Source organism: Pavona decussata, unplaced genomic scaffold (genome assembly GCF_977016875.1).
Source record: "Pavona decussata unplaced genomic scaffold, jaPavDecu1.1 SCAFFOLD_384, whole genome shotgun sequence".
NCBI classification, from domain to species: domain Eukaryota; kingdom Metazoa; phylum Cnidaria; class Anthozoa; order Scleractinia; family Agariciidae; genus Pavona; species Pavona decussata.
In genome coordinates this window covers 478,512-504,647 of record NW_028145757.1, presented here as the reverse complement: position 1 = coordinate 504,647, position 26,136 = coordinate 478,512, and the positions used below count along the sequence as shown (strand labels likewise).

General features: G+C 38.7%; 3 protein-coding genes and 1 pseudogene across 3 annotated transcripts; 3 read left to right on the top strand and 1 right to left on the bottom strand.

Annotated features, from left to right (window-relative positions):
* Positions 1 to 2,313: 2,313 nt before the first annotated feature.
* Positions 2,314 to 4,060, top strand: LOC146451790 (melatonin receptor type 1A-like; annotated as a pseudogene).
* An 8,894-nt stretch (positions 4,061 to 12,954) lies between these two features.
* Positions 12,955 to 13,896, top strand: LOC146451789 (melatonin receptor type 1A-like). Its single transcript, XM_085098674.1, has one exon. It carries the CDS (start codon positions 12,955 to 12,957, stop codon positions 13,894 to 13,896), a length of 942 nt encoding a protein of 313 aa, XP_084954800.1.
* Positions 13,897 to 17,244: 3,348 nt separating this feature from the next.
* LOC146451788 (melatonin receptor type 1A-like) lies at positions 17,245 to 18,210 on the top strand. The gene has a single exon (XM_085098673.1). It carries the CDS (start codon positions 17,245 to 17,247, stop codon positions 18,208 to 18,210), a length of 966 nt encoding a protein of 321 aa, XP_084954799.1.
* A 227-nt stretch (positions 18,211 to 18,437) lies between these two features.
* LOC146451787 (platelet-activating factor acetylhydrolase-like) lies at positions 18,438 to 26,092 on the bottom strand. Its single transcript, XM_085098672.1, has 8 exons — positions 26,073 to 26,092; positions 25,641 to 25,767; positions 24,754 to 24,867; positions 23,751 to 23,842; positions 22,431 to 22,585; positions 20,392 to 20,416; positions 19,495 to 19,643; positions 18,438 to 18,616 (listed from the first exon to the last, which is right to left on the bottom strand). The coding sequence occupies exons 1-8, from the start codon at positions 26,090 to 26,092 to the stop codon at positions 18,483 to 18,485; spliced, it is 816 nt and encodes a 271-aa protein (XP_084954798.1). The 3' UTR covers positions 18,438 to 18,482.
* Between the last annotated feature and the right edge of the window lie 44 nt (positions 26,093 to 26,136).

Here is a 26,136-nt window from a genome sequence, read left to right as displayed (position 1 = left end):
AAGAATTTCGTCGAATTAGACCTAAAGTGATTTACTCAATTCAGTTAGACAAGGCGGCAAACTCCGGGCCTTTCGACGTAGTAGACAATCCCGCTACGGAGGGAAATTTTTCACGACGGCTATCCGGAAGTGGTTCGGCAATTTTCTTTATCTCCACCCGCAGTCCTCGGATCTTAAGGTGGTTGAGGAAGCTTAGAGGATGACCCGACATGTTTCTTTTGTAGTGTGCAATGGGAAGTTATCCGGTTATGGGATATGTGACCGACGTGGAAATTACGTCATGGTTTCAAAACGGCGGCCATCCTGGATCAGCCATATTGGATTTTCACAAAATTTCGGAAAACTACCACAAGTTCTCGCAGTTATCTCTCGCCAGACTGTTGCAAAAAAACAACAGTCCCCTTGCGTAGATAACTGCGAGAATCTTTCTTCTATATAATCTTTCGTTCGCAGTACGTATACATGCTTCATGATTACCGAAAGTTGTTGGTTTGTTTCGTTGTTTTTAACTAAAGCATTTTTTTAGTATCGTGAAGAGTGCAAGGTTTTGTTTGTGTTCTCCGATTATAAACAGACGTTTTTTCATTCGTCCTACTCAGGCTGACAGTTGTCCGCCATTTTTTGACGGACACTCAAAACTAAGCGTTTAAATTTGGAAACGAACGTTTGCGTTCATCAACAGAGTTGATAAACTAATTTGGCCTCCATAAAGAGATCTAAATGCTGACGTTTTGAGCGTTACGTTAGCCAGTTCGTCAGAGCGAATCAAGAAATTATGGGTTGTATGTGGTTCAAATAGTGAGCAATGGAGTTGGCATGGAGAGTGGTTTTTTTTCTTGTATAGAGTCGAACCTCCCGTTAGCGACCATCCAAAATACCAAAATTTAGTAGTCGTTTACGAGTGGTGGTTGCTTACGAGTCGAACCAGAGGGGGGTCTCTTCCAGGAACAGGTCTGACACATGTACTTATTCGAAAAGAATTTATTTTATACATTCTACTAGTTACAATACGAGCAGTGCTAGGTTTTCACCAAAAGTTCCTCGTAAACGCTGAGTAGCGTAGTACATACAGCAAACATGTTTCAAGTGGTCCCTTACAAGAGGTTAAAAACAATCAAAAATTATAATGCCGTCACCCCAAAAATGCGTGGCGATCGCTTACGTGTGGAAAAATTTGGGACTGCGAAAAATGTGGTGTTTTCCCAAAATGTGGGACTGGGAAAAATTTGGTGTTTTGGATAGTGGTCCCTTAAAGGGAAGTGGTCGCTCAGGGACGTCCCCCAAAACCATACAAATGCTTAAAAAGTTACTAATTTTTGTTACTCCTGTAAAGTACATACCGCTTACTAACTGAAGTCGAGGTCCGTACTGTAAATTACGGACCGAGTTTTTTCCCATTGATTTATGGGAAATTTGAATTTTTTTCCCATTGATTTGTCCCATGCGCGAAGCACGTGGGCCATAAATCAACGGGAAAAAACGAGGATCCTTAACTTACCTTACGGACCGACAAAATGACGTTAGTAATATATGAAATCTCTGAGGTTAATCGGGCACGCGGGAAAGGAAACTTTCAAATTTAGCGGGCCGTACAGTGAAACACAGCCCGCAAAACTAACCAATTACACGGCGCGTACTAAATGAGAGATATAATAATGTCTTATAGTTACCATTTCAAAGAAACTTGGTTGTTAAATTACGATGTTTATCAATTTTTAAGTATATCACAGAACTGCAAAAACATTTTGAGAGAGTCTATATCGTTTTAGGGGACGTCGTCTCAAAATTGGAGACGTTTGTATGGAGTTTGAACCATGTTTCACTGAGGTACATAACTTGGTTCTTACTCAGCTAAACAGTACCAAACTTGGTCAAATGACTAATCTTAAAGTGGTCTTTCATATGGTGGTATCCATTTATAAATTACAACACGACTCAGTCCCCCGATTAACCCCAAAGGGGCCAATAACAGCCGGACCTCTGAAAGTATTCTCTTCCCTTTTGGCTGATGCAACGTTCCTAAACAATTTCCCTTAAAACACAATGTCTTCGAATGACATAGCTTTCATTGAAAAATGGCTCTCTTTTCAGGAGAAAAAACAACAATTGTAATTACAATAATAATTTACTCGCCTGATAGCATATGATATGTCCAACATAAGATTTCTTTCACACGTAAATAGAAATTAAGCTAGCCCGAGGGGTACAAAAAAATATTCATTTAATAAAAAAGCGTTTGAGACAAATTGCTATTCTTATACACGTATCAACACGCGGTACTCAAATACTGTCGGATGTTATTCGAATGTGTAAATGAATTTAGCACAATTCAATGTTGCAAAGGTGACTCCTTTTATAAACGTAGCAGGGTATGTGGAGTTTCATTTCGAAGCTTCAAGCAATTTTCTTAATTCTATTCAAAGAGAGATGAAAACCTTGAATATTAAAAAAAAAAAAACAAAAAAAAAAAAGAACGAAAGAAAAGAACAATCATCGGGTCTCAGACACTCCAAAAAGCCTAACAACTTACCTTTGAGGTTACGATAAAAGCTTCAAAACGTGTACAGTATAAGGTTTCTTTCACACGCAAATGGAAGTTAAACTAGCCGGAGGGGTACAAAAAAATTAATAAAGAAAAAAGCGTGTGAGAAAACTTGTTATTCTTTTAAACGTATCGACACGCGGTAGTCAAATACTGACGGATGTTATTCGAATCTTCAAATTGTGTAAGTGAATTTAGCACAATTCAATGTTGCAAAGGTGACTAATTTTATAAACATGGCATGATATCAGGAGTTTCATTTCAAAACTTCAAGCAATTTTCTTAATTATATTCAAAGAAAGGAGAAAACTATATATATAAAAAAACAAAAAGACAATCAGTGGGTCTCAGATACTCCAAAAAGCCTAACAACTTAACGATAAAAGCTTCAAAACGTGAACCAAAACAATTTACATCTGGTGAGCATTAATGATGGATCAGTTTCGCTAGAAATTCCAGCAAGGAGCGAACAAACCTTAACAGGCAGGCAAAATCCTTGCCGCAGTGTTGTCGAACGAGGTTAAAAATTTCAGAATTTGAACAAAAATAATTTTCTACGAGGTGAAAGATCACGGATGAATCAATTTCTCTTGAGCTTCCAACAAGGAGCGAACATCTTGTTTGGACTGAGACAGTTCAGTTGCTCTCCGTCATCAATGTGGCTGCCTTCTTTGGAAATCTCTCTGTTTGTGACGCTGTGTACAGAAACCAGAGACTTCGCTCGCTGCCCAAAATGTTTGTGGTAGCGCTGGCTGTAAGTGATATTTCAATCTCTATCTGCTGCATGCCTTTTTCAGTTGCGACTCTGTACCACGGCAGGTGGATTTTCGGCGCAGATTTTTGTCGATTTCACGGATTCACATTTTTTACTTTTTCAATGACTTCTCTTCACATCATGGGAATAATCGCTGTCAGCCGATATTTCTGCATCGTCAAACCAGAAAAGTACATCGTGTATTCAACAAACGAAGGATTCTGGTGTACATTGCCGCTGTGTGTTGCGTGGCTCTTGTTGGATCTGTGCCTCCACTTTTCTTCGCAAAAGGCGGATATGAACTAAAACTCGGACAAGCAGCATGCATGTACGCATTTGAAACCAGCATTGCTTACACCGTCTTTATTGAATGTGTTTATATTTCTGCACCCTTATCACTTATCACATTCTGCTATATCAAAGTGTTTTACACGGTGTCACAATCAAACCAAGTTTTCTCGCACGAAAATAACCCTCAGCAGCTCCGAGCAAACGTGGAAGAAGCGAAAGTGACCAAGACTCTAGCGGCGGTGATGGCCAGTTTCGCGTTTAGCTGGCTTCCAATCTGTATCATGGATTACATTGATGCCGCGAGAGGGGGACCCACTCTGCCACGACAGGCCTACCTTACATACGGGTTCATGGTCTATTTGAGCAGTACGATTAACCCTTTCATATCAGGGGCTATGAATAGGTACTTCAGGCAAGAATACAAGGTTATTTTGACAAAGTTTTGTCGTTGCCAAAGTTGCAGTAGTTCATAAATAGGATAACATGAGTGTGGGTGGCTCGTGAAGTCGAGAAGGAGATCCTTCTGGGCTTCGTTCGCTTCTTGCGCTCCAAAGGAAACCATTGCTACACAGGGTACTTGCTGTACAAGAAAAAAGGCTTTTTGGTGGTCAGCTTAGTAGAAGTATAGTGAAAATGGAAAACAAAGTTTTAGGATTTTTCACAAGGTACCTTCTGATCTTCGGGATACTCTTCCTTTTTATGCCCCATAAATGTGTTGCTTCCTCAAGGTTGTATCATCATCATCATCATCATCATCATCATCATCATCATCATCATCAAATCAAGGCGGGTAGAAAAAAGTAGGTTACACTATTTCATACATTACAGGTGAATTGAAAAATAGAAAGCAACTTATTCAATAGCAAATTAGACGGCAGCCAGTAAAAAGCTAAATAATTAAGTGATTAAAACTAGCCAATAATCCTCAGTTCGCTGTTGTTGTCTATGCTTTCGTTTAGGAAGAGAAATTCAACTCTTTCTTGGAAACACCAAGCCTGAACTTTGTACGGAGATGGAGATCCTTGTGCTTGTTTTTTCACTGGACTGATTATTGTGTTATTAGTACTGCGAAGTAATGATAATATTTAATGAGGGGGTCCAACTTGCCAAGGCGGTTTTCAGTGGAGCCCTCCTAACCTACTTCTACTTAAATACATAGCCTAACAAAATACAACATTTAATACGGCTTGGTCCTTATAAAAAAGAACGTTTTAGGATTTAAACTTGAGGATGCTTTCCATTTTATCAGATTGACAAGCGTGACGAAGCGTTGTAGAATGGAACGACATTTTCCGATCAAACTGGGCCATTTTCTATTCCTTTCCCCGATCCTCCACACAAGTGGAAATCTACTGAAGAGAAGCAGGGAAACGAACCCGGTTTGTCAAAATGGAACGGCAAATTTCGGATCGACTGGTCCGATTGATCAAATGCACCTTGTCCAAATGCTCTCTCCATACAATTCTGTTGTCTACAATGCCACTCACCCAATAATTTTATTTTGTACGCATGTTTTTACATTCAATTTCAATATTACCTCATCTTAGCTGGTAACAGGGCGCCCATAAATCGATATCTTTCTATTATCATCAATTGTCTCCAGATTTTCTAGTGTGTAAAATTAGATTCTTGAACTCGCATCAAGAGTAGACTTTTCAAATATTCAATTAAACCACATCGTCAGTACGACCCGCAATTACACAGGCCGTTGTGTCGTCCGCATAAAGATGTAACTTTCCTGGTGGTTGGTACACTGTTGGAGAAATTGTTCACATAAATTGAATACAGCCTTGGTCTAATAAGTGACTGTTGTGGAACACCATACTTCACTTCTAGTAGAGGTGGGCTAACATATAAGCTGAACAAATTGATGGCGATGGGATCAACATATGGAGGATATTACACGGCGGCGCGAAGATATGAATTTTATTTTCGAATGGTAAAAACAATATTTTACGAATATTCTTTTTAACACGAGAAAATAAAATTCATATCTTCAAGCCATCCTGTAATTTTCTTTTTATTATATAGACAAATCTATCGCTCGCCTTTTTTCACCGAGCTGTTTGCATAAACAACCGTGGAAAAAAAAGCGGGAAATGACGTCAAAATATCCTCACTTGTGAGGATATGGAAAATACGCCACTCCGATCCTGGATGTAGTTTCGTATGAATTTTACGAGTGGTGTATTTTGCAGTAAAACACTGTCTATAAAATAAAATCTATGTAGCCAGCACAGTAAATTTTCGCTTAGTCCGCAAACTTGCATTGTCATAAATATAATATGTTATGTGTCAAATGTAGCTGAGTCAAATGTCTTTTTAAAATCATGATCACTGAACAGCTCCTATAACTTTGCCTTCGTCTTTAACTCTTTCCAAGATTCTGTAAGGTACAGTAGTAGTGACTCTATTGAGATGCCCTTTCTGTAGCCCCATTGTTTTTTTTTTTTTTTTGTTTGTTTGTTTGTTTGTTTGTTTGTTTTGAAGAGCCTCACGTAGATGATTATCAAAAATATTACAAATACAGTGGAACCCCTTTAATACGACCACCTTCGGACCGTGAAAATGTGGTTGTAATAACAGGGTGGTCGGTGTAACAAGGCTGTAAACAAAGGAAATGACTGGAATTTCAGCTCGTTCGGGGCACAAAAAATTAGTCGTAATAAAGAGGTGGTCGTAAAGTGGGGTTCTACTGTAATCGATTCAGTAATTTTACTTGCGATATTCAACATATTCAGAGGTGTATGGTTTCCACATTCCTTGATCGCTATTTCTGCCCTTGTGTAATACGTTGAGTCTGCCGATTTCCTATTGGTTCTGATGTGACCCAAGTAATCGGTTGATGTCGTTCGTAAATCTATTCATAAAAGCTCTTGTTACCGCGTGGTATTGTCGTGTATAATTTTGCGCCAAAAGGTGATACGCTTAGCAATTATTTATTCTTTCTCAAGGTGAGACGATGTTTTGAAAAACGAATGTTGGTTTTGAAAGGTTAATAATCTGACACGGAAATATTTAAATATACTACTGAAAAAATCGTTGATTCGATATCACGAAACAATAATTATCATTCTTGTTTTTTGAAAACATTACGACATACTTAAAAATTGAGTTAGGAAAAATTAAAACTCGTATAACGCCATTTTTCTAACATGCTCGATGCAAAAGCGGTCTTTCTTTGGATACCACAATTTCCCCTGTTTTTAGGAATCCTTTAAGGTAATTTCTGTTAAAACATCTTCGAATTATGGCCCATTAAACAATGGCCTGCTTGAAACACATAAAAAAAAATCATTCACAATAACCATCTCCGGTTATTTTCCGACAATTAAGAGTGATTGTCAGTAAAAATCAAAGAAATGGTGGCCACGGTCAAAAAATCGATTTCGCTCATACTTTGTCAGTTTGAAGGCCTAGGTAAGTGACTGAAGGATATGAGGTTAGTTTTTTGAAACATTCCATTTAACGGCAGAAAACCACGAAAAACGGTCACCCTACCGGAAGCTCAGATTTCACCTAGCGGAAACTCGAAATTTTACACTTTTCAGCTGCTCGCTACACAGACGTTTACATAGCTGTGAATCTTTCTTAAGTTTAATTGAATACATTGATTTTTCCTTAGTCAAACCATGGCAATAACTTTTATCTCTACTCATTTGTGAGTGAACTGAGACCCGATTAAGAAGACACACTTTTCTCATTTACGCGAAGGTGTAAAATAATCCAAACTCAGCGGCGAAAAAAGCTGACCGGTAGTTCTTCAAATCCTCTGATATTATAACCAAAGACAGTTCAGTCATTGATTTTTAGGTCTACGTTTTTAAATCTTTAGGATCTAGTAGCACTTTTGCATGAACGCCGATCAAAATTCGATAAAATTCAAATTGAGCGCTTTTGAAATCTACAACTCTACATAACAAAGCAATAAATTAACTCCTCGGCCAAAGTTTGTACATAAACATGAGGGTTTTACGTTTTTAGCGTTTTGAACCGTTTTAAAGTATTTATTGATGTTAAATATTGTCTACACAGGTAAAACAAACTATGAAACACCAAAATTACCACGAGCTGAAATTAAATCTCACAGGCTCGCTCCCTAATCTGTGTCACGCACGAACGACTTAGCTACAATTAGTACAGTAACAAACAGATATTTACATCTGTTGATTTAAAATAAGTCTTATTTTAAAATATCTTAGTCAACGATGTGCCAGGTTCCCCAGTTAACTTGCTGAAATAAAAATAAAAGAAAATATCAATTCAAACTGAAACGATTAGAATTGATGTTATTAAGAATGAGAAGCTTTATGCCGTCGATAGCCAATCAGAAGTACCTGTTCTCACGAAAATTGCATCGTTCTCTAAATAAATAAATCGAGTTATCTTTATCTGTGAAACATTGCATCTAAAACCAGAGATTATTGTCGGGGAAGTTCATAGAACAAAGATGTCTTGTTCGTTCTTGAATATTGTCGGTGGGATTTGCGGCGCAGACGAACGCACAAGTTCTTCAACTTCCGTCACGCCACTCACGCTGTGAAATTTTCCGGAATTGAAACGGAGGTAGAATTAATTTTGGCGAGATGTGGATGTTTTCAGAAGCCGGCGAATTTATCGGATATGACTATCTGTCCGGTTCATCGTGCCAAGTTATGTATAGGTTGGCGAAGGACTGGTAATCTTTGCACCATCCCAGAAGTTGTTTCTGGTCACTGCAAGGAGTGAGGAAGGCACCCGCACTGGAAAAAGGAATAAATTTATTCCAATACATGAAGATATTTGAGCTTTCAAAAAAACTCGTCCCTGTGGGCTCAGGTAAGCAACCAACTACTTGATGTTCTACCAAACAGAAACTCTCTCCAATGAATAGGCCTTATCAGGGTTTTCGACGCCATTTTGACGAGTAGGCAAACAGGCTCGAAATAACAGTGTTTGTATGGAAATCCGATGTCAAATAATTTTCATAAAACATCGCTTCTGAAAAATTCATGAATTGGAAGCGTTTGGCAATAGGAAAAGGATTTTAAGAAAAAAATTGGAGGGATGTAGCTGTGCCACAAAGCGTCCAGTCGTGTTTTGAACTTTCCATACATTTGTCTGTTAGCGAACCAGCCGTGAACTGCTCTAAAAATAGCTCGCAGGGAAAAAATACAGGGAAATGTATGGAAAGTTCAAAACACGACTGGACGCTTTCTGGCACAGCTACATCCCTCCAAATTTTTTCTTAAAATCCTTTTCCTAGTGCCAAAAGTTTCCAATTCATGAATTTTTCAGAAGCGATGTTTTATGAAAATTATTTGACATCGGATTTCCATACAAACACTGTTATTTCGACCCTGTTTGCCTACTCGTCAAAATGGCGTCGAAAACCGTGATAAGGCCTATTATTTTTAGTCTATTCATTCTGATAACTTAAGTTTATATGAAAGAATCATTTGTTTAAACGACGGAGAGAAATAAGGAGGGTCATTTCATTACTTATCTCTTCATTCAGTTATCCAATCCAATATTTTTATAACAACCTTTTGTTCATGCCTCTCATTTTTTTATGGATTGCGCTTATATTAGTGTGTGCACTGTTTAATGCCCTACCCACTTTGTCGCCAGGTATGTGAGTGGGTGAGTGAGTGAGTGAGTGAGTGAGTGAGTGAGTGAGTGAGTGAGTGAGTGAGTGAGTGAGTGAGTGAGTGAGTGAGTGAGTGAGTGAGTGAGTGAGTGAGTGAGTGAGTGAGTGAGTGAGTGAGTGAGTGGGTGAGTGGGTGAGTGGGTGAGTGGGTGAGTGGTTGAGTGGGTGAGTGGGTGAGTGGGTGAGTGGGTGAGTGGGTGAGTGGGTGAGTGGGTGAGTGGGTGAGTGGGTGAGTGAGTGAGTGAGTGAGTGAGTGTGTGAGTGAGTGAGTGAGTGAGTGAGCAAGTGAGCAAGTGAGCAAGTGAGTCAGTGAGTCAGTGAGTGAGTGAGTGAGTGGGCAAGTGAGTGAGTGAGTGAGTGAGCAAGTGAGTGAGTGAGTGAGTGAGTGAGTGAGAGGGTGTCCATAAACAGGTCCGCAGCACGTGCACAGCACTACCCACATGTACGCAATGTGTTTTTTTATCTCTAAGTTCGTACGCGCGGCCCGCTAAACTTTAACTAGTTTCCATTCCCGCGCGCCCGATTGAGCTCAGACACATAATAAATATTTCAGTAACCTCGTTACGTTATAATTGCGCATAATTGTATAAAATATAACATTATTTATTTTCTTTCGAAAAATCGTTTTATTTGATCAGGTTATCTTTTTTAAAAGTGTGTTCAGTGAAGAGGTAGATACACTAATGGTATGGCGACCACCTCAAGGCTGCCCCCGCGATTAAACCGGCCAACAAGCGTGTAACTCGCTAATTACAGTTGTAAATCCATTCAAAGTCGTAGGGGTTAAAAGTTTGAAATGTCTCCGCAAGAAGCCAAGACAAATTCAAAGTAACAAAGCTTGACGTAAAAGATTGATCAAAGATCTACTTAAATATAGTTTTGTGAGGAAATGGACATATTGGAGTGATGCAAGGACCGTAATTGTGCTATTAGACGTAAACAAATAATTGTCAATGTGACGTTTCCACTAGTATACTGTGCAAACTGTTTACTTTGTGGGTGGTTGGGGAGAGAGAATAGTATGGTTGTTAAATCCTCCCCCCCCCCCCCCCCCCACACACACACACACACACCCTTCCCTCCTTTTTAACTGTCGTAAAAATGACAGTGCACATTACTTATTCTTCGGTGCCTTCTTTGGAAACGTCTTAGTATTTTTCATCGAGTATTGTCAAAATTAAACTTTATTTTCTCTATCAATGACAGACTGTACTGTTGTTTGACAAGCGCAATCAATAAAACATGCAAGTCGTAAAACTCATAGTGTTTATTATAGTCGCATTGGACAACAGAATGAAGAGGATACAAACTCACGCTCATTGGAGACAGTTCCTGCTTGGTAGTACATTTTGCAGTTGTTATTTACCGGAGCCCGTAGGGAGGAGCTATTTTGAAAGGTCAAATATCTTCATGGATTGGAAAAAATATATTCCTATTCCAGTGCGGCTACTTTCCACAGCTCCTGCTGAGTGACCCGAAACAACTTCCCGTATGGTGCAAAAATTACTTTTGAGAATGATGTATTACTCAGTAAGTGGCACAGGAAAAAAGAAATCCGAGTGTTCCCTCAGGACCAGGCTGCATTTCATGTAGGATACGCCGAAGATCTTCGGCGTGGCCTTGAAGAGAGCTCGGCGTACTGGCGTACGATCGAAGTCGTTGGCGTACAGCTGGCGTATATCTTGTGGCGTAAGCAGTACAATCATCAAAGTAGCTAGAAAATAAATTTACTCGAACAGACCCCAAACATGTCGGTGCCAAAGTGATTTAGTTACCTGCATGACGTGATTTACCCAAGTGACCAGGCTCCAGAGCGCGACTTTGTCACGCTAATCTCCCGCGCAAAATCGCCGGCCCGCCATCTTGGTAAGTAATTCCGCTGGTCACATTGTTTTCAAATGTCAAGTTGGCGGCTTGGCGTGGAATTAAGGCGTCCTTGGCGTACCTTCGGCGTGATGTTGACGCGGAATGCACCCTGGCCTCAGGAGTGGAGCCTATCGACATCATGTCAGGTTATGCCTAACCTGACACGATGAGACGAACGGGTGGTCATCTCCAATAAATTCGTTGGCTTTTAAAAACACGCAATCTTGCTAAAATCAATTCTTTGTTCAAGTCCGGAGAGTTTTAGGACTGTGCGATGTTTTATATCCTGGTTACACTGAGCGTGAGTAGTGTGACGGAAGTTGAGTAGCAAGTGCGTTCGCCTGCGCCGCAAATCCCACCGACAATACTCAAGAACAAGCAAGACATCGTTGCTGTGTATGTCTATGAACTTCACCAACAACATACTCTGGTTATATGGTTAAGTAGATTTGTTTATTCAGAGAACGGTGCAATATTTGCTTTTCGCGGAAACAGTTACTTCCGATTGGTTATCGACGGCACAAAACTTCTCATACTAAATAAAATCGATTCTTATTGTTCTAGACAGTAGTTTGAGTTAATATTAAGGAATTTTTTTTTTATTTCAGCGAGTTAACTGGGGAACCTGGCACATCGTTGACTAAGATATTTTAAAATAAGACTTATTTTAAATCAACAGATGTAAATATCTGTTTGTTACTGTACTAATTGTAGCTAAGTCGCTCGTGCGTGACACAGATTAGAGAGCGAGCCTGTGAGATTTAATTTCAGCTCGTGGTAATTTTGGTGTTTCATAGTTTGTTTTACCTGTGTAGACAATATTTAACATCAATAAATACTTTAAAACGGTTCAAAACGCTAAAAACGTAAAACCCTCATGTTTATGTACAAACTTTGGCCGAGGAGTTAATTTATTCAATAGTGTTTTGTTATGTAGAGTTGTAGATTTCAAAGGCGCTCAATTTGAATTTTATCGAATTTTGATCGGCGTTCATGCAAAAGTGCTACTAGATCCTAAAGATTTAAAAACGTAGACCTAAAAATCAATGACTGAACTGTCTTTGGTTATAATATCAGAGGATTTGAAGAACTACCTGTCAGCTTTTTTCGCCGCTGAGTTTGGATTATTTTACACCTTCGCGTAAATGAGAAAAGTGTGTCTTCTTAATCGGGTCTCAGTTCACTCACAAATGAGTAGAGATAAAAGTTATTGCCATGGTTTGACTAAGGAAAAATCAATGTATTCAATTAAACTTAAGAAAGATTCACAGCTATGTAAACGTCTGTGTAGCGAGCAGCTGAAAAGTGTAAAATTTCGAGTTTCCGCTAGGTGAAATCTGAGCTTCCGGTGCGGTGACCGGTTTTCGTGGTTTTCTGCCGTTGAATAGAATATTTCAAAAAACTAACCTCATATCCTTCAGTCACTTACCTAGGCCTTCAAACTGACAAAGTATGAGCGAAATCGATTTTTGACCGTGGCCACGTTTTTTGAATTTTCCTCGATTTTTACTGACATTTACTCTTAAGTTTTTTTTTTTTTTCACAAAGGTAAATAAAATAAATGTAAAAAGCAATTGCGGGGACTCATTGGGCTTTGACTTACAAACTCACAGTAATGACATGTTATTAGAGTGTGTTTATTAGAAGTCAATTTAGTACATGTCATTATACTTAAGTATAAGTGTTTAATTATCTACCGTAACAATATATTTGGAGTTTCCTTTTAGCGCTTGCGGCAATTATTATTTACATTCAAAGACAGGTGTAACTTTGTTTCCGATTTTTGTCTTCTCTTTGCCGGCTCGTGTTTTACAACGAGGTTAAAAGGCGTCAAAATTTAAACCAAACTTTCGCCTATGGTGTGCAATAATCATGGAGGACTCGATTTCTCTCGAGCTTTCGAAAAGGAGCGATCATCTAGTTTGGACTGAGACAGTTTTGCTCTCCGTCATCAACGTGATTGCCTTTTTTGGAAATCTCTCCGTTTGTTACGCTGTGTACAGAAACCAGAGACTTCGCTCGCTGCCAAACATGTTGGTGGTGGCGCTGGCTGTGAGCGATATTTCCATGTCTATCTGCTGCATGCCATTTTCAGTTACAACTCTGTACCACGGCAGGTGGATTTTCGGCGCAAATTTTTGCCAATTTCAAGGATTCGCATGTTTTACGTTTGGAATGGCTTCTTTAAGCACGATGGCACTAATCGCCGTCAGCCGATATTTCTGCGTTCTAAAACGAGAAAAGTACATCGTGTTATTCAACAAACGAAGGATTCTCGTGTACGTTGCTGGTGTCTGTTGCGTTGCCCTTGTTGGATCTGTGCCTCCACTATTTTTCGCAAAAGGATATAGACTAACACCCGGACTCTCAGCATGCATGTACGCATTTGAAACCAACATTCCTTACACCGTCTTTATTAAATGCGTTTATATCGCTATTCCCTTATCACTTATCACATTCTGCTATATCAAAGTGTTTTACGCTGTTTCTCGAACAAATCAAGTTTTCTCGCAAGAAAACCACCCCCAGCAGCTCCGAGCAAACGTGGAAGAAGCGAAAGTCACCAAGACTCTAGCGGCGGTGGTGGTTGGTTTCATGTTTTGCTGGGTTCCCGTTAGTTTAATGGATTTCACGGATGCCGTGAGAGGGGGACACAGTTGGCCACGACAGGCCAACTTTACATACGGGCTCTTGGTTTTCCTGAGTAGTGCCATTAACCCTTTCATATACGGGGCTATGAGTAGGTACTTCAGGCGAGAATACAAAGCTATTTTGACGAAATTTTGTCGTTGCCAAAGTTGCAATATTTCATAACTGACTGCATCCGTCTTTTACGCATTGCCGTACCTCAAGGAAGAAGTGTTTCATAGTTATCAACTTTTAAAAAAGGGGAAACTGAAACCAATGTACATTAGTAGAGACTGATGTTTCAACATCTCATTTACGTTCATTTTGTCTGATTGCCTGCTCAGTAATCCTGGTCATCTAAGTCACTATATATTACTGAAAAAAGCAAATGGTAGAATGAAGAGTTTTCAAAGCCAATAGGGAGCTTAAGCAACGCAACAACGGCAACGAAAACGGCACCTGAAAATATAACTTTATTTCATTTGTGCTACTTTGCGATCATTTCAGCTCGTTCAACTTTCGCATAAAAGGCGATCTTGGTAGGAGTGGCGTACAAGTTAAGAAAGAAAGTGAAGAATTCATCATCGTGCGTTCACGTTCTCCACCAAACCTTAACCCAGCGACACACTTGGCGATTCGCCGCGATCGGCGTATTAAATCGACGATGTCTGGCATGTCACATATCGGCGACTAAATTCGCCGGTATTCGCCAAGTGTGCCCGTTCCCGCGATTTTCTACGGTCATTGCTTCGAATCGCCAGTAAAGCCAACCCATCAGGTTGGGCGATTTTATCACATGAGTTTTCAAAACTGCCACATCGCCGCGATTGGCGAAAAAAATCGCCAAGTGTGTCCGCATCAATCGGTGACGACAATCGCTTTCGATTTTCGCTGGCGATCAATTCGCCGCAATCGGCTGTTTTGCAGAGGACGGTAAGGAAATGTACCAAAACGTGAAATGCACGTGCAGAGCGATTGCTTTTGCTAAACAATGGGTCAGGGTAGGAGTGAGTAAAAAAGTTTATTAGTAATATCACTTGGTATTTTTGAAGAAGTCAACATAGCAACGTATCGCAAAAAAGCATCGTCTTATTTTCCGTTTAGAATTTATTTTACATTCACTGAAGATGCTATTTTAAGAGATTTTATTCCAAGGTAAAAGCTACATTGTTGATCCAGTTCAATACTGAGTATACGCATAAGGTCTATTGAAACAGCTGTATACACTTTACAACGCTTACATTACAACTTTTTTGAATACTCGTATTTTTTTTTTTTACAGAAATTTTTATGACAATTGGGAATAATTCTAATCCTTTCTTTTAACTCTGAATTTTATTGAAACTGAGGCGAAATTTTTGAGAAGCGATTAAAAATCTTTTGAATACTGTAGTGCGTGTGGTTGATTGACTGTTGATTTTACATGTTTGATGTTCCTGTGAATAACAATTGAAAGGTACTGTTGGTCATTTCATGCAAATAGCAAATTTTATTTTTATTAATATCATTACTGACCTTAGCTTAAGGCTCATTAATTGACTGTTTTGCGCCATAAGATGACACGCTTAGCAATTATGTATTCTTTCTCAAGGTTAGACGATGTTTTGAAAAACGAATGTTGGTTTTCAACAGTAAATAACCTGACACGGAAATATTTAAATTACTAAAATATCGATGATTCGAAATTATAATTGTAATTTTTGAAACCGCTTAAAAATTGAGTTAAGAAAAATAAAAATCGTATAACGCCATTTTTATAATTTCTAACATTCTCTACGCAAAAGCGGTCTTTCTTTGGATACCACAATTGCTCCCCTGTTCCCCTTGTTTTAAGGAAGTCCTCTAAACTAATTTCCATTATAACATCTTCGATTTATGGCCCCATTAGATTATGAAGCATTTTGAAGCAAAGAAAAAAATCACTGACAATAACCATCTCCGGTTATTTTCCGACAGTTAAGTATAAATTTTCTTCCACGCAACGGAAAATAAAATACATCTAAAAACAATTGCGGGAAGTCATTGGACTTTGACGGACAAACGCACAGTAATGAAACGTTATTAGAGTGTGTAGCTAGGAGTCAATTTAGCACATTTCAAAATTGTTAAGTATAAGTGTTTAATTATCTAACGTAACAATATATTTGGAGTTTCCTTTTAGCGCTTGAGACAATTATTATTTACATTGAAAAACAGGCGTAACTTTGTTTCCGATTTCTATCTTCAGTTCACGCATTTTGACCTTTAACGAGTTTTGAGGCGAGCAAGTTATCGCGGTCGCTGCCTCGAGCTTTATTTTCAAATATACCAGCCGCCTGAAGGGGTTTATTTATCGCATATATTTCCCCCAAAAGATTCCGTTGCAAGCTACATTGTGGATCAAGTTCAGTCAATACCGAGAATACGTCGAATACGGTCTATTGAAACAACTGCATACACTTTACGAGGCTCAAACTTTTTCAATAGTCGTGTTCTTATGTCTTAAGAGAAATTTTCATGACAATTGCGAAAAAATACTAATCCTTCCTTTGCTATTCTGAATTTTCATTCAAACTGAAGCGAAATTTTTGAAAATCGATTAAAAATCATTTGAATACTGTGGTGCGTGTGGTTGATTGACTGTTGATTTTACATGTTTGATGTTCCTGTGAATAACAATTGTAAGGTACTGTTAGTTATTTCATGTAAATAGCAAATTTTATTTTTATTAATATCATTACTGACCTTAGTTTAAGGCTCATTAATTGACTGTTTTGCGCCATAAGATGATACGCTTAGCAATTATTTATTCTTTTTCAAGGTGAAACAATGTTTTGAAAGGTAAATAATCTGACAAGGAAATATTTAAATTACAAAAATAACGATGATTTGATAACACGAAACAATAATTATAATTGCAATTTTTGAAACGGTTATGGTATGCTTATAAATTGAGTTAAGAAAAATTAAAAATCGTATAACGTTATTTTTATAATTTCTAACATTCCCGACGCAAAAGCGGTGTTTCTTCTTTGGATACCACAATTGCTCCTCCACGCGCCCTTGTTTTAAGGAAGTCCTCCAAAATAATTTACATTATAACATCGTCGATTTATGGCCCCATTAGATAATGAAGCATTTTGAAGCAAATAAAAAAATCACTTACCATAACCATCTCCGGTTATTTTCCGACAACTAAGTATTAGTTTTCTTCCACGCAACCGGAAAATAAAACACATCTAAAAACAATTGCGGGGACTCATTGGGCTTTGACGTGCAAACTCAATGAAATGTTATTAGAGTCCAAAGTTGTTAAGAATAAGTTTTTAATTATCCAACGTAACAATATATTTAAAGTTTCCTTTAAGCGCTTGAGGCAATTATTATTTACATTCAAAGACAGGTGTAACTTTGTTTCCGATTTATGTCTTAAGTTCACGCATTTTGGCATACAACTTGTCTTGAGGCGAGCAGGTTATCACTAGCCAGTCGTGTTTTACAACGAGGTAAGCGTCAAAATTTGAACCAAACCTTCGCCTGTGGTGTGCAATAATAATGGAGGACTCGATTTCTCTTGAGCTTTCAAAAAGGAGCGATCACCTTGTTTGGACTGAGACAGTTTTGTTTTCCGTCATCAATGTGACAGCCTTTTTTGGAAATCTCTCCGTTTGTTACGCCGTATACAGAAACCAGAGACTTCGCTCGCTGCCCAACATGTTTGTGGTAGCACTGGCTGTGAGCGATATTTCAATCTCTATCTGTTCTATGCCTTTTTCAGTTACAACTCTGTACCACGGCAGGTGGGTTTTCGGCGCAACTTTTTGCCAATTTCACGGATTCGTATGTTTTACGTTTGGAATGGCTTCTTTAAGCACGATGGCACTAATCGCCGTCAGCCGATATTTCTGCGTTGTGAAACGAGAAAAGTACATTGTGTTATTCAACAAACGAAGGATTCTCATATGCATTGCCGCTGCGTTTTTCTTGGCCCTTTTTGTAGCAATGCCTCCACTTTTTTTCACAAAAAGCGGATATATATTCAAACCCGGACAAGCACAATACATGTATGCATTTGAAACCAGCATTGCTTACACCATCATTGTTCAATGCGTTTTTTTTGGAATGCCCTTTTCACTTATCACATTCTGCTATATCAAAGTGTTTTACACCATTTCTCGAACAAATCGAGTTTTCTCTCTTAAAAATAATCGCCAGCGACTCCTTCCAAACGTGCAAGAAGCGAAAGTGACCAAGACTCTGGCAGCGGTGATGATAGGTTTTGCGTTTTGCTGGCTTCCAGTTTGTATAGTGGATTTCATTGACACCGCGAGAGGGGGACGCACTTTTCCACGACAGGCCTACCTTACATACGGGTTCTTGGTCTATTTGAGCAGTACGATTAACCCTTTCATATACGGGGTTATGAATAGGCACTTCAGGCGAGAATACAAGGCGATTTTGAGGAAACTCTGCCGTTGCCAAAGTTGCTGTAGTTCGTACTTAGCACTCTGTATGACATAGCCGACAAACCCGTTAATAGTGTTATAAAACAAATACGCATGCGTATTGCACACCTCGCTTTACCACAAGAACGGTTTTTTTTTTCCTCTGATGAATTCAGTGAACACTTAGTGATAATAGACAACAGAACTTTGCGCTTCTCCACAACGTACTTTCGGAACAGTCTTGTTTCTTTGTGCGACATAAAGGCCTCGATATCTCAGTAAAAACAGAGAGAAAGTGGACAATAAAACTGTGTTTAATAGAACTTTGTGTTAATTCAGAAGGAATTATCAAAGTGAACTTTGCACTGAATTGACTTCTAAGTCTTGTTTTGGAGGAGTAAATTCCCCGCCGATGATAATAAGATCTGGTGTCCCTTCTCCTCCGTCAATGATTGGCACATGTACAGGTGGGTCACCAATATCTACAACAAACAGAGACAACAGCTCAGTTCAAGCTTCGTACCCAGGCCTCAACGCGCTTATCGAAGTAACCGAGCTTGGCTATGGGGGCTTGGAGCCAAGCGCGAGAGCTCAACGGATGACGTCACGTTTAATGCAAAATTGAACAAGGCTGATTTCACGGTAGGGGAATATATATTTTCCCAATATTTTGAAAGGCACGGCGTTTCTTCATCAGGGTATTTTACAACCTGACTATGGTAGAAGACGTTACATTGTAAAACAGGCATTGACAAGAAATTAATGAGAAATAAGAGGTATTGGGGTGACCCGCAAAGCAAACTAAACGGTGAACAAGAGGAACGCTTCACAAAGACATGCGTTAGACATAAAAACAAGTCTATCTATCTACCATTAATTTGTCTCCATCCAAATTGACGATTCTTGCAAATCGGTCAGCGTTAATATAATATAATATAATTTAATTTAGTATAAATCTACTGGTGTTCTATCACGAATGCCGTTCTCTTATTGGCTACGCTACTCGCTATCTATTCTGTGATAGATAGTGAGTAGCAAAAATCTCGAGCTCATAATCTAATTGTTAAATAGCGTTAACCCCTTATTTGCAGTCATAGTTAAACCTTTTGTCTAGTTATACATGTAACTATATTGGTCGTCTTTGGAATTTTTCACAAAGACAACCATAGGTTTCTTTCAACGAGAGACAAGATAAAGGAACGAATCACCGTAACAACTACTCACGGGACAGAAACGAAACAAACCGATACCGCGGTTTGCGATTATCGATGCTGATTCTCAAAGTATCATGGGTATCGAGTATTGGATTCATAGAAACAACAAAAAGATAAGTAACTTTACTTTAGGTATGTTTACGTACCAAGATGCCTGGCTAAGAAGGCCCAGATAGCTTCTCTGTTTAGATGGACTGCAGTAGATTGGTCAAGTTTGCTGCCGAGAGAAGTCCAACGCAATATATATGGCGGCAGCACAGAGGGGATGTCACATTGATTCATGTGTTTTGTCCACCTGAGAGAAACAGATCATGTTTTTATGAGCCACTGCCTGCTTTTTAGGTGCGGGCCACAAATGTCTCAAACGATTAACCAAGTATTGTGAAGCAACACGGTGGATGACCAGGTTTTGGTCATGGATCGCGCAATTATCCTGTACATTACACACCAAGACTGACTACAACAACAAAACTAATAAACCCTAGCTTGCTTCTTAAGTGGGAGGCCGCGTGGCCAAGTGGTAAGGGCGCCCGACTTGTCATCCGCAAGTCTCGGGTTCAAGTCTCGCTCTGACCACTTGGATTTGTTTCACGGTAGCCCCGTTTTCAAATCCAAAGCCACGCTGTGTAAAAAGCCAGCTGGTTTGCCTCAAACCAGTTGGAACTTTTCAGTTTGTATATTTATTTCACTGATTTTCAGTGTCCCCAAATTAGCGCTACAGTGTTAAACTACAGTTACCCGTTTTTTCATCCTCCTATTTCAATATTGTTTTCTTTCTTGAGCCCGCCCTAGTATCTCAAAAGCTACCTGCGGGTTCGCAAGTTTTTCATGTGAATGTTTGTTTAACTGAATAAAGTTGTTGTTGCTAGTTCCTCCTGAAAAGAATGCTGAAAGGTTACACCAACATTTTGCCAGGAAAACTGGATGAAAGCGGAATGGCTGTACCCTTGTCAAATTCATGATATCTTCGTCCACCGGGGCGAACAGATGAACTTCCAAAATACTTTATGGATGATTTTACTGATACAAATGAAAACTCTTACCTTATCGCTATAATCGGTCGTGAATCTGCAAGAAATTAGAGACAACAATATGATAATTTCTTGCATTCCACAAATTATTACATGGCTCAGTGAATTCTGAACGAGTTTTTCGATACGAGCATTTATAATTAATTCTCAAACTCATTAATAATTCATAAAGAGAAAACAAAGGAAATCACCACCGTGAAGGAGGTTTGGAAATGTGATCTTAATTATCATAAAATTTTGGTGAACTTTTGCTTCGAATTTCTCCAAGAATTATCAATAGTTTGAGAAGCTTTATCAAACACTTAAAAGAGTGTTTCCTCCGATTTCCAAACACCTCGAAGTTGGTTAAAAAAAACTCCGCTGCGCCTCGTTTTTCCAACCTACTTCTCGGTGTTTGGAAATAGGACGAAACACTCTTCCTCGTGTTTGATCTATTACTTCAAAAACTCATTAATAATTGATAAGACCATAGACCTATCAAATGGTCGATAAAACATCACGTGCAGTGGTTTTAAAACCCGATAAAACCTCCTCCTTATTAGCAAGCGGTGTTTAACGTTTTTCTCGTATGCCAATTTCCAACGTTCACAAAAGCATCATAGTTATGAACTCTCTTGACACACGCTTTTCCAGGAATGTTTTTGACGCCGTTGAAAAAACTCGCAGCACGTGTTTGATCGGGTCTAAAACCACTCGGCTGCGTCTCGTGGTTTTAAATCCCGATAAAACACTGCTGCTCTTGTTTTAAACATTACCTAATTGTTTTCATAAAACATATTGAGGAACAAGTTTTAATCGTGCCCTTCTCGCGCACACGATTTAAGAACAAGAAAGGTTTATGTTTTTTTTTTTTTGTCTCTTGCGACCTGTCTTCCAGTGAGTCGGATCGTTTGGCTTTCAGACGATTCGACTCCGTTTGAGTGTATTGGACATGGATACAAAAATAGGCGATATAAGCAAGCAATGTGTCCACGAAAAAAAAAACAAAATGTGGAATAGGTTTGGTAGTAAAAAGGAATCTCCTCCCGTTATGCCGAATGAAGATGGGATTGCGCAGTGATGAGACCACTCTCCTTTTTTATTTATTCATTTATTTATTTATTTATTTATTTATTATTTTTTTTCTGCACTCTCCTTCTATTATTGTGGCTAGTTCCAGTTCGATCCTGAATCCGAAGGCCACCGTTCGTTAAGCCGCTGTTATACCAGGTACTTTTTCTTGCAACTTGTCTCACAATTTTGTTGTGACACAAGTTGCACGAATCATTGCCTAGTGTAACATGCCCTGAAATGAGCATGTCTCGCAATTTTTTTGTTGCCGCAACCGTTGCCAGAAGTAGAAGCCGGTTCTATTTCGTGCAACGGTGACTGCAACAAAAACGTTGCGAGACATGTTCATTTCTAGGGTATGTTAAACTACGCAACAATCCGTGCGACTTGTGTCGCAACAAAATTGCGAGACAAGTTGTAAGTGCAATTGCCTAGCGTAACAGCGACTTAAGTCATTAGACTACGAAGTATCATCTTCGCCCGGGGGGAGGGGGAGGGGGGGGAGGTACTCCGCCATATAAGCTATGTTAGGTATGTGGGGCCTCAAAGGGTATGGTTTTTGAGCCGTTCAGTATTAGGTATTGTTTTAACTATTTTGGTCTGAAAATCTGAAAACGGGTATGGATTCTAGAAACAAGATCTGCTAAATGGAGTTTGAATTTTAGAGGTCAGGTATCAAAAAGGTTACCGGAAAATTACCTATTTTGGTCTGAAATAGGCTCAGGGTTTTGAAGACCGAGTCGAACACCCCCGTCAAAAATTCCAAGCAGTGTCCAACCTCGGGCACCCTCGTTAAAACACAGTCGACTGATTAATTTTATTTATTTCATCTCTCAGTTTCAATGGTGACAATAGTGACAATTGAAAGTTATGAACTGTAATTTACTTTTTCCCTGAACATTTGATAGCAACGGATGACTTCAAGGAAATTTGTAAAAGATCAGTACGGGGAAATTTTGAATATTAAAAAGGCTTCAGTCGTCATGAAATCAAACCCTTACCTGGCTTTTTATTTATAAGCTTCTTCAGTGGTTCTACGTTTTCCTTCCAGCGGTGAAATGCTTGTGAATTGACAAACAGCAATGGCTGATCGATATCATAGTTGAAAATCTCTTCTCCTAACGGCAACATCCACACGTCTAGAGCAACACCACATCTGCAGAAACAAAACACATCTAGCAAGACGTTTGAAACTACATTTCTCAAACTCATTAATAATTCATGAAGAGAAAGCAAAGGAAATCACTAGCGTGAAGGAGGTTTGGAAATGTGGTCTTAATTATCATAAAATTTTGCTTCGAACTTCTCCAAGAATTATCAATAGTTTGAGAAGCTATATCAAACACTCGAAAGAGGGTTTCCTCCTATTTCCAAAAACCTCGAAGTTGGTTAAAAAAAACTCGGCTGCGCCTCGTTTTTCCAACCTACTTCTCGGTGTTTGGAAATCGGAGGAAACACTTCCTCGTGTTTGATCTATTACGTAACGTTTAGGAAATGTGCGGGCTGGTGTCTTACCTCAACAGACAAGAAAATTAACTCCGCATTGTCTCTCTTTACTGGAGTCAAATACTCTTACGTACGCACTCTATACCAACTCAGTAAACCGCAAGGTCTTATTGTGGGATAACAGGATAAGGCATATAACGGACAAACTGTTTTAGCGCCATGAGATACGTAAGAGAATTATTAATGGGGTACAGGCTATATTGAGAGAGTGATGAACATCAGATTGGATTAAATGAACGAACGAACGCGTGAATGAATGAATCTTTATTTACACACACTGGCCCCAACAACGAAAAGCTTCAGTTATTGAACACACATCTAATTTGGGTATACAATGATCCACAATTAAGGCAATGCAGAATTTGTATAGGACATGGACAGTGTTTACCTTAAAACATGTTCCTTACGCTAAATTGGTTGAAAGCTACATTTATGTTATGCTTGCGTAATTTTTGAAACTTTCTGTGATTCTCTAGTGCAGTAAGCTTTCTGCAGTCCAGTAAACTGTACATTCCAGTAAACTGTGCAGTAAGCTTTCTGCAGTCCAGTAAACTGTACATTTTGTAAATTTATTCTTTCTTTCTTTTTTGCCGCCTAGATTAGCTATGCTACCTGCGGCGCCAAGAAATTGTAAATATAATTTTTTTAAAAAAAACACCTAATAAAGTTGAAAGTTGAAAGTAGGACGTAACACATTGAGCGGAAGAGGGAGGAATTAATCTTTTAATTCTTTCAAATGTTTACTGCTCCATAGAAGTCGTGATTACAATGTATTAAGCAATATGTCTTCCAGTCATCGTCTTTATGTTGCTTACCTAAACCGTTTTTCTTTTGCTAAGGAGAGCACAGTGGTAGCTCCTCCAAATGAATGGCCTACAACTGCAACCTTACTTAAGTCCAACCTACCCTTGAATAAGAATAAGCATCAAGTAATAAGATTAATACATTTTCTAAAATTGCACATGCTATGATTTACCAATAAATAAGAGTTTATTATACCACCATGAATGCTGGTTTAATTACATCATGAGTTTTAGCGCATGCAAGTCCATCTTCTGAGGAAACAGTAAACATCGTCCTTGGGTATTGTAAATATAATGGTAGCACCTAGCAATGTTAGCCACATTAACTTAAAATGAATTCACTTGGGAATGTTCACCTATTGATAGCTTTCAGCTATCAATAGCTGTTACAATCACTTCTCTAACAAGTTTTCCCAACTTTAAGTATAAACTGCTAGAGTTTTCAATAAAATAATCACACTGAATTGGCAAAGCCGCACACTTGCTGCACAAACTATATAAGCATATATTTTTTAGGTACGAGGTGGCCTCAACTATAAGCCTGGTGGTTTCTAGAGGTCACCTCGCCATACATTAACCACTCAATTAATTGTAAATATTTTAGAAAGAAAGGCAAATAAACTTCAAACTTCATATCATGTCATCCTGGCCAATATTTTCTGGGACAGATACGTAAATAGCGTTGGCACTTGGCAGTGCACTGTACATTTGTATTCTGGATTTCTGTAATCAGTCTTTGTAAGCTTGGTGGTGCTGTCATTGCAAATTTTGGAAGTCTTCAGCCCCTCTCCCCCGGGCAATGTTGATAGCCACTGGAATCATTCTGAGTGTACATAAACACAACAACGTGCTAACATTCCACAAGGATGGGGGGTTGCGGAGATATTCTTATTGAGGTTTGGAAATCATCCCAACATTTTTGGCACGGATTCTACACTAAACCAGGTAAATTATTGCTCTGGCAAAAGTATATATCTAATGTTATAAGATAAAATGTAGAGCAGTTAATATATACCTTAAGCTGTTGTAGAATAGATGTATCTTTGAACAAATTTTTGGGTAAATTTCCTGTTTGAATCTTCTCTAGTATGTTATGTGCATATATGCATTCATTTGCCCTTTGGTGAACCTATGAATAAAAAGTGAGACAAATAATAAATAATTGGAGCAAAAAATCCTAACTTCAATTTTATATTAAATGTGAAATTGAAAGGCCAAGTTGCAAAAGGGGAACAAGTGACAACTTGTACTTGGAATCCAAAATTTCTCTAAATGCACACTAATTTGAATTGGTCTGTATACAGGATGGTTATTTGTGTCAAACATGTACTTCCATACTATGTATGTTGTGATTTAAGGGCTCGAATTTACCCAACAAACTCATAAATTTAGTCTTAAAACTGAACCAACTATTACGGTAAGTGATAATTGAAATGATTTCCTTTCTCTGTTTAAAGCTAAACAAAAGATCTAGCATAATAATTAACAAGTCTTCAGGCCAGCTGAAAGTAGAATGTCTTTGATTGTAGATACATGTAAATTTGGATTATTAGAGTCAAATCGTCACTCGCACCATACTTCCTTGGAAGGGAAGTCAAAACTAAAACTCTGTAAGGTAGTATGCGTAGAGGCCTTTTATTTCCATTCTTTGTCAGAAAAGGAGCATCTGGTATTAAAATCTTTTTACTTTCAGTGTTATTAGCACAATATTAGTAATTTGACCAAATACCCTCCGTGTTTAACATTCAATACATATCATTGGGCAGTTAATCTGAGCAATTTTAGTCTCACACTGAAATTTGTAGAAACAGATGATTATGGGACAAAATAAAGTTGTTTGACGAATGTGAAATAATAGCACAGACGACCCTTTAATTATCAAAAGCACTCAGTGACACAAACCTGATTGTTTCTAAATTCAAACTCATTATTACTAGGCTGCAGTGGGTGATACTGGATCCACTCCTCTGTCATCTCAGCGTCACCTTCTCTCTCCTTTAACACTAAAGTGGCAGATGCCGATTCATCTCTAGAAAAATTCAGACAAAAACTCAATCCACATTGAATAAGTACACTGTAACAAGAGTGCTGATGTTTTGAGCGTTAATCCCTCAACAGAGCAAATCCAAACAAAGTTTGATTTATTATCAGAGTTGATAACTAATAAGCTAATAAGTGTATAATAAACTATCAACGCTGCTTTCCTTGAAAAAACAGCTTGCCCTAAAAAAATTCAAATTTCGCGCTCGCAACGGTTCCCCCAATGGCGGACTAATTCATAATGGCACACAGTCTCCTCTCTGCGTTTGTGGCGCCTATCTGAGCCTTGTATACCCATGGCTTGAGGTGTTCATTTTAATAACATGCTCAAACTGTGGAAGTGTGATGAAATAAATCT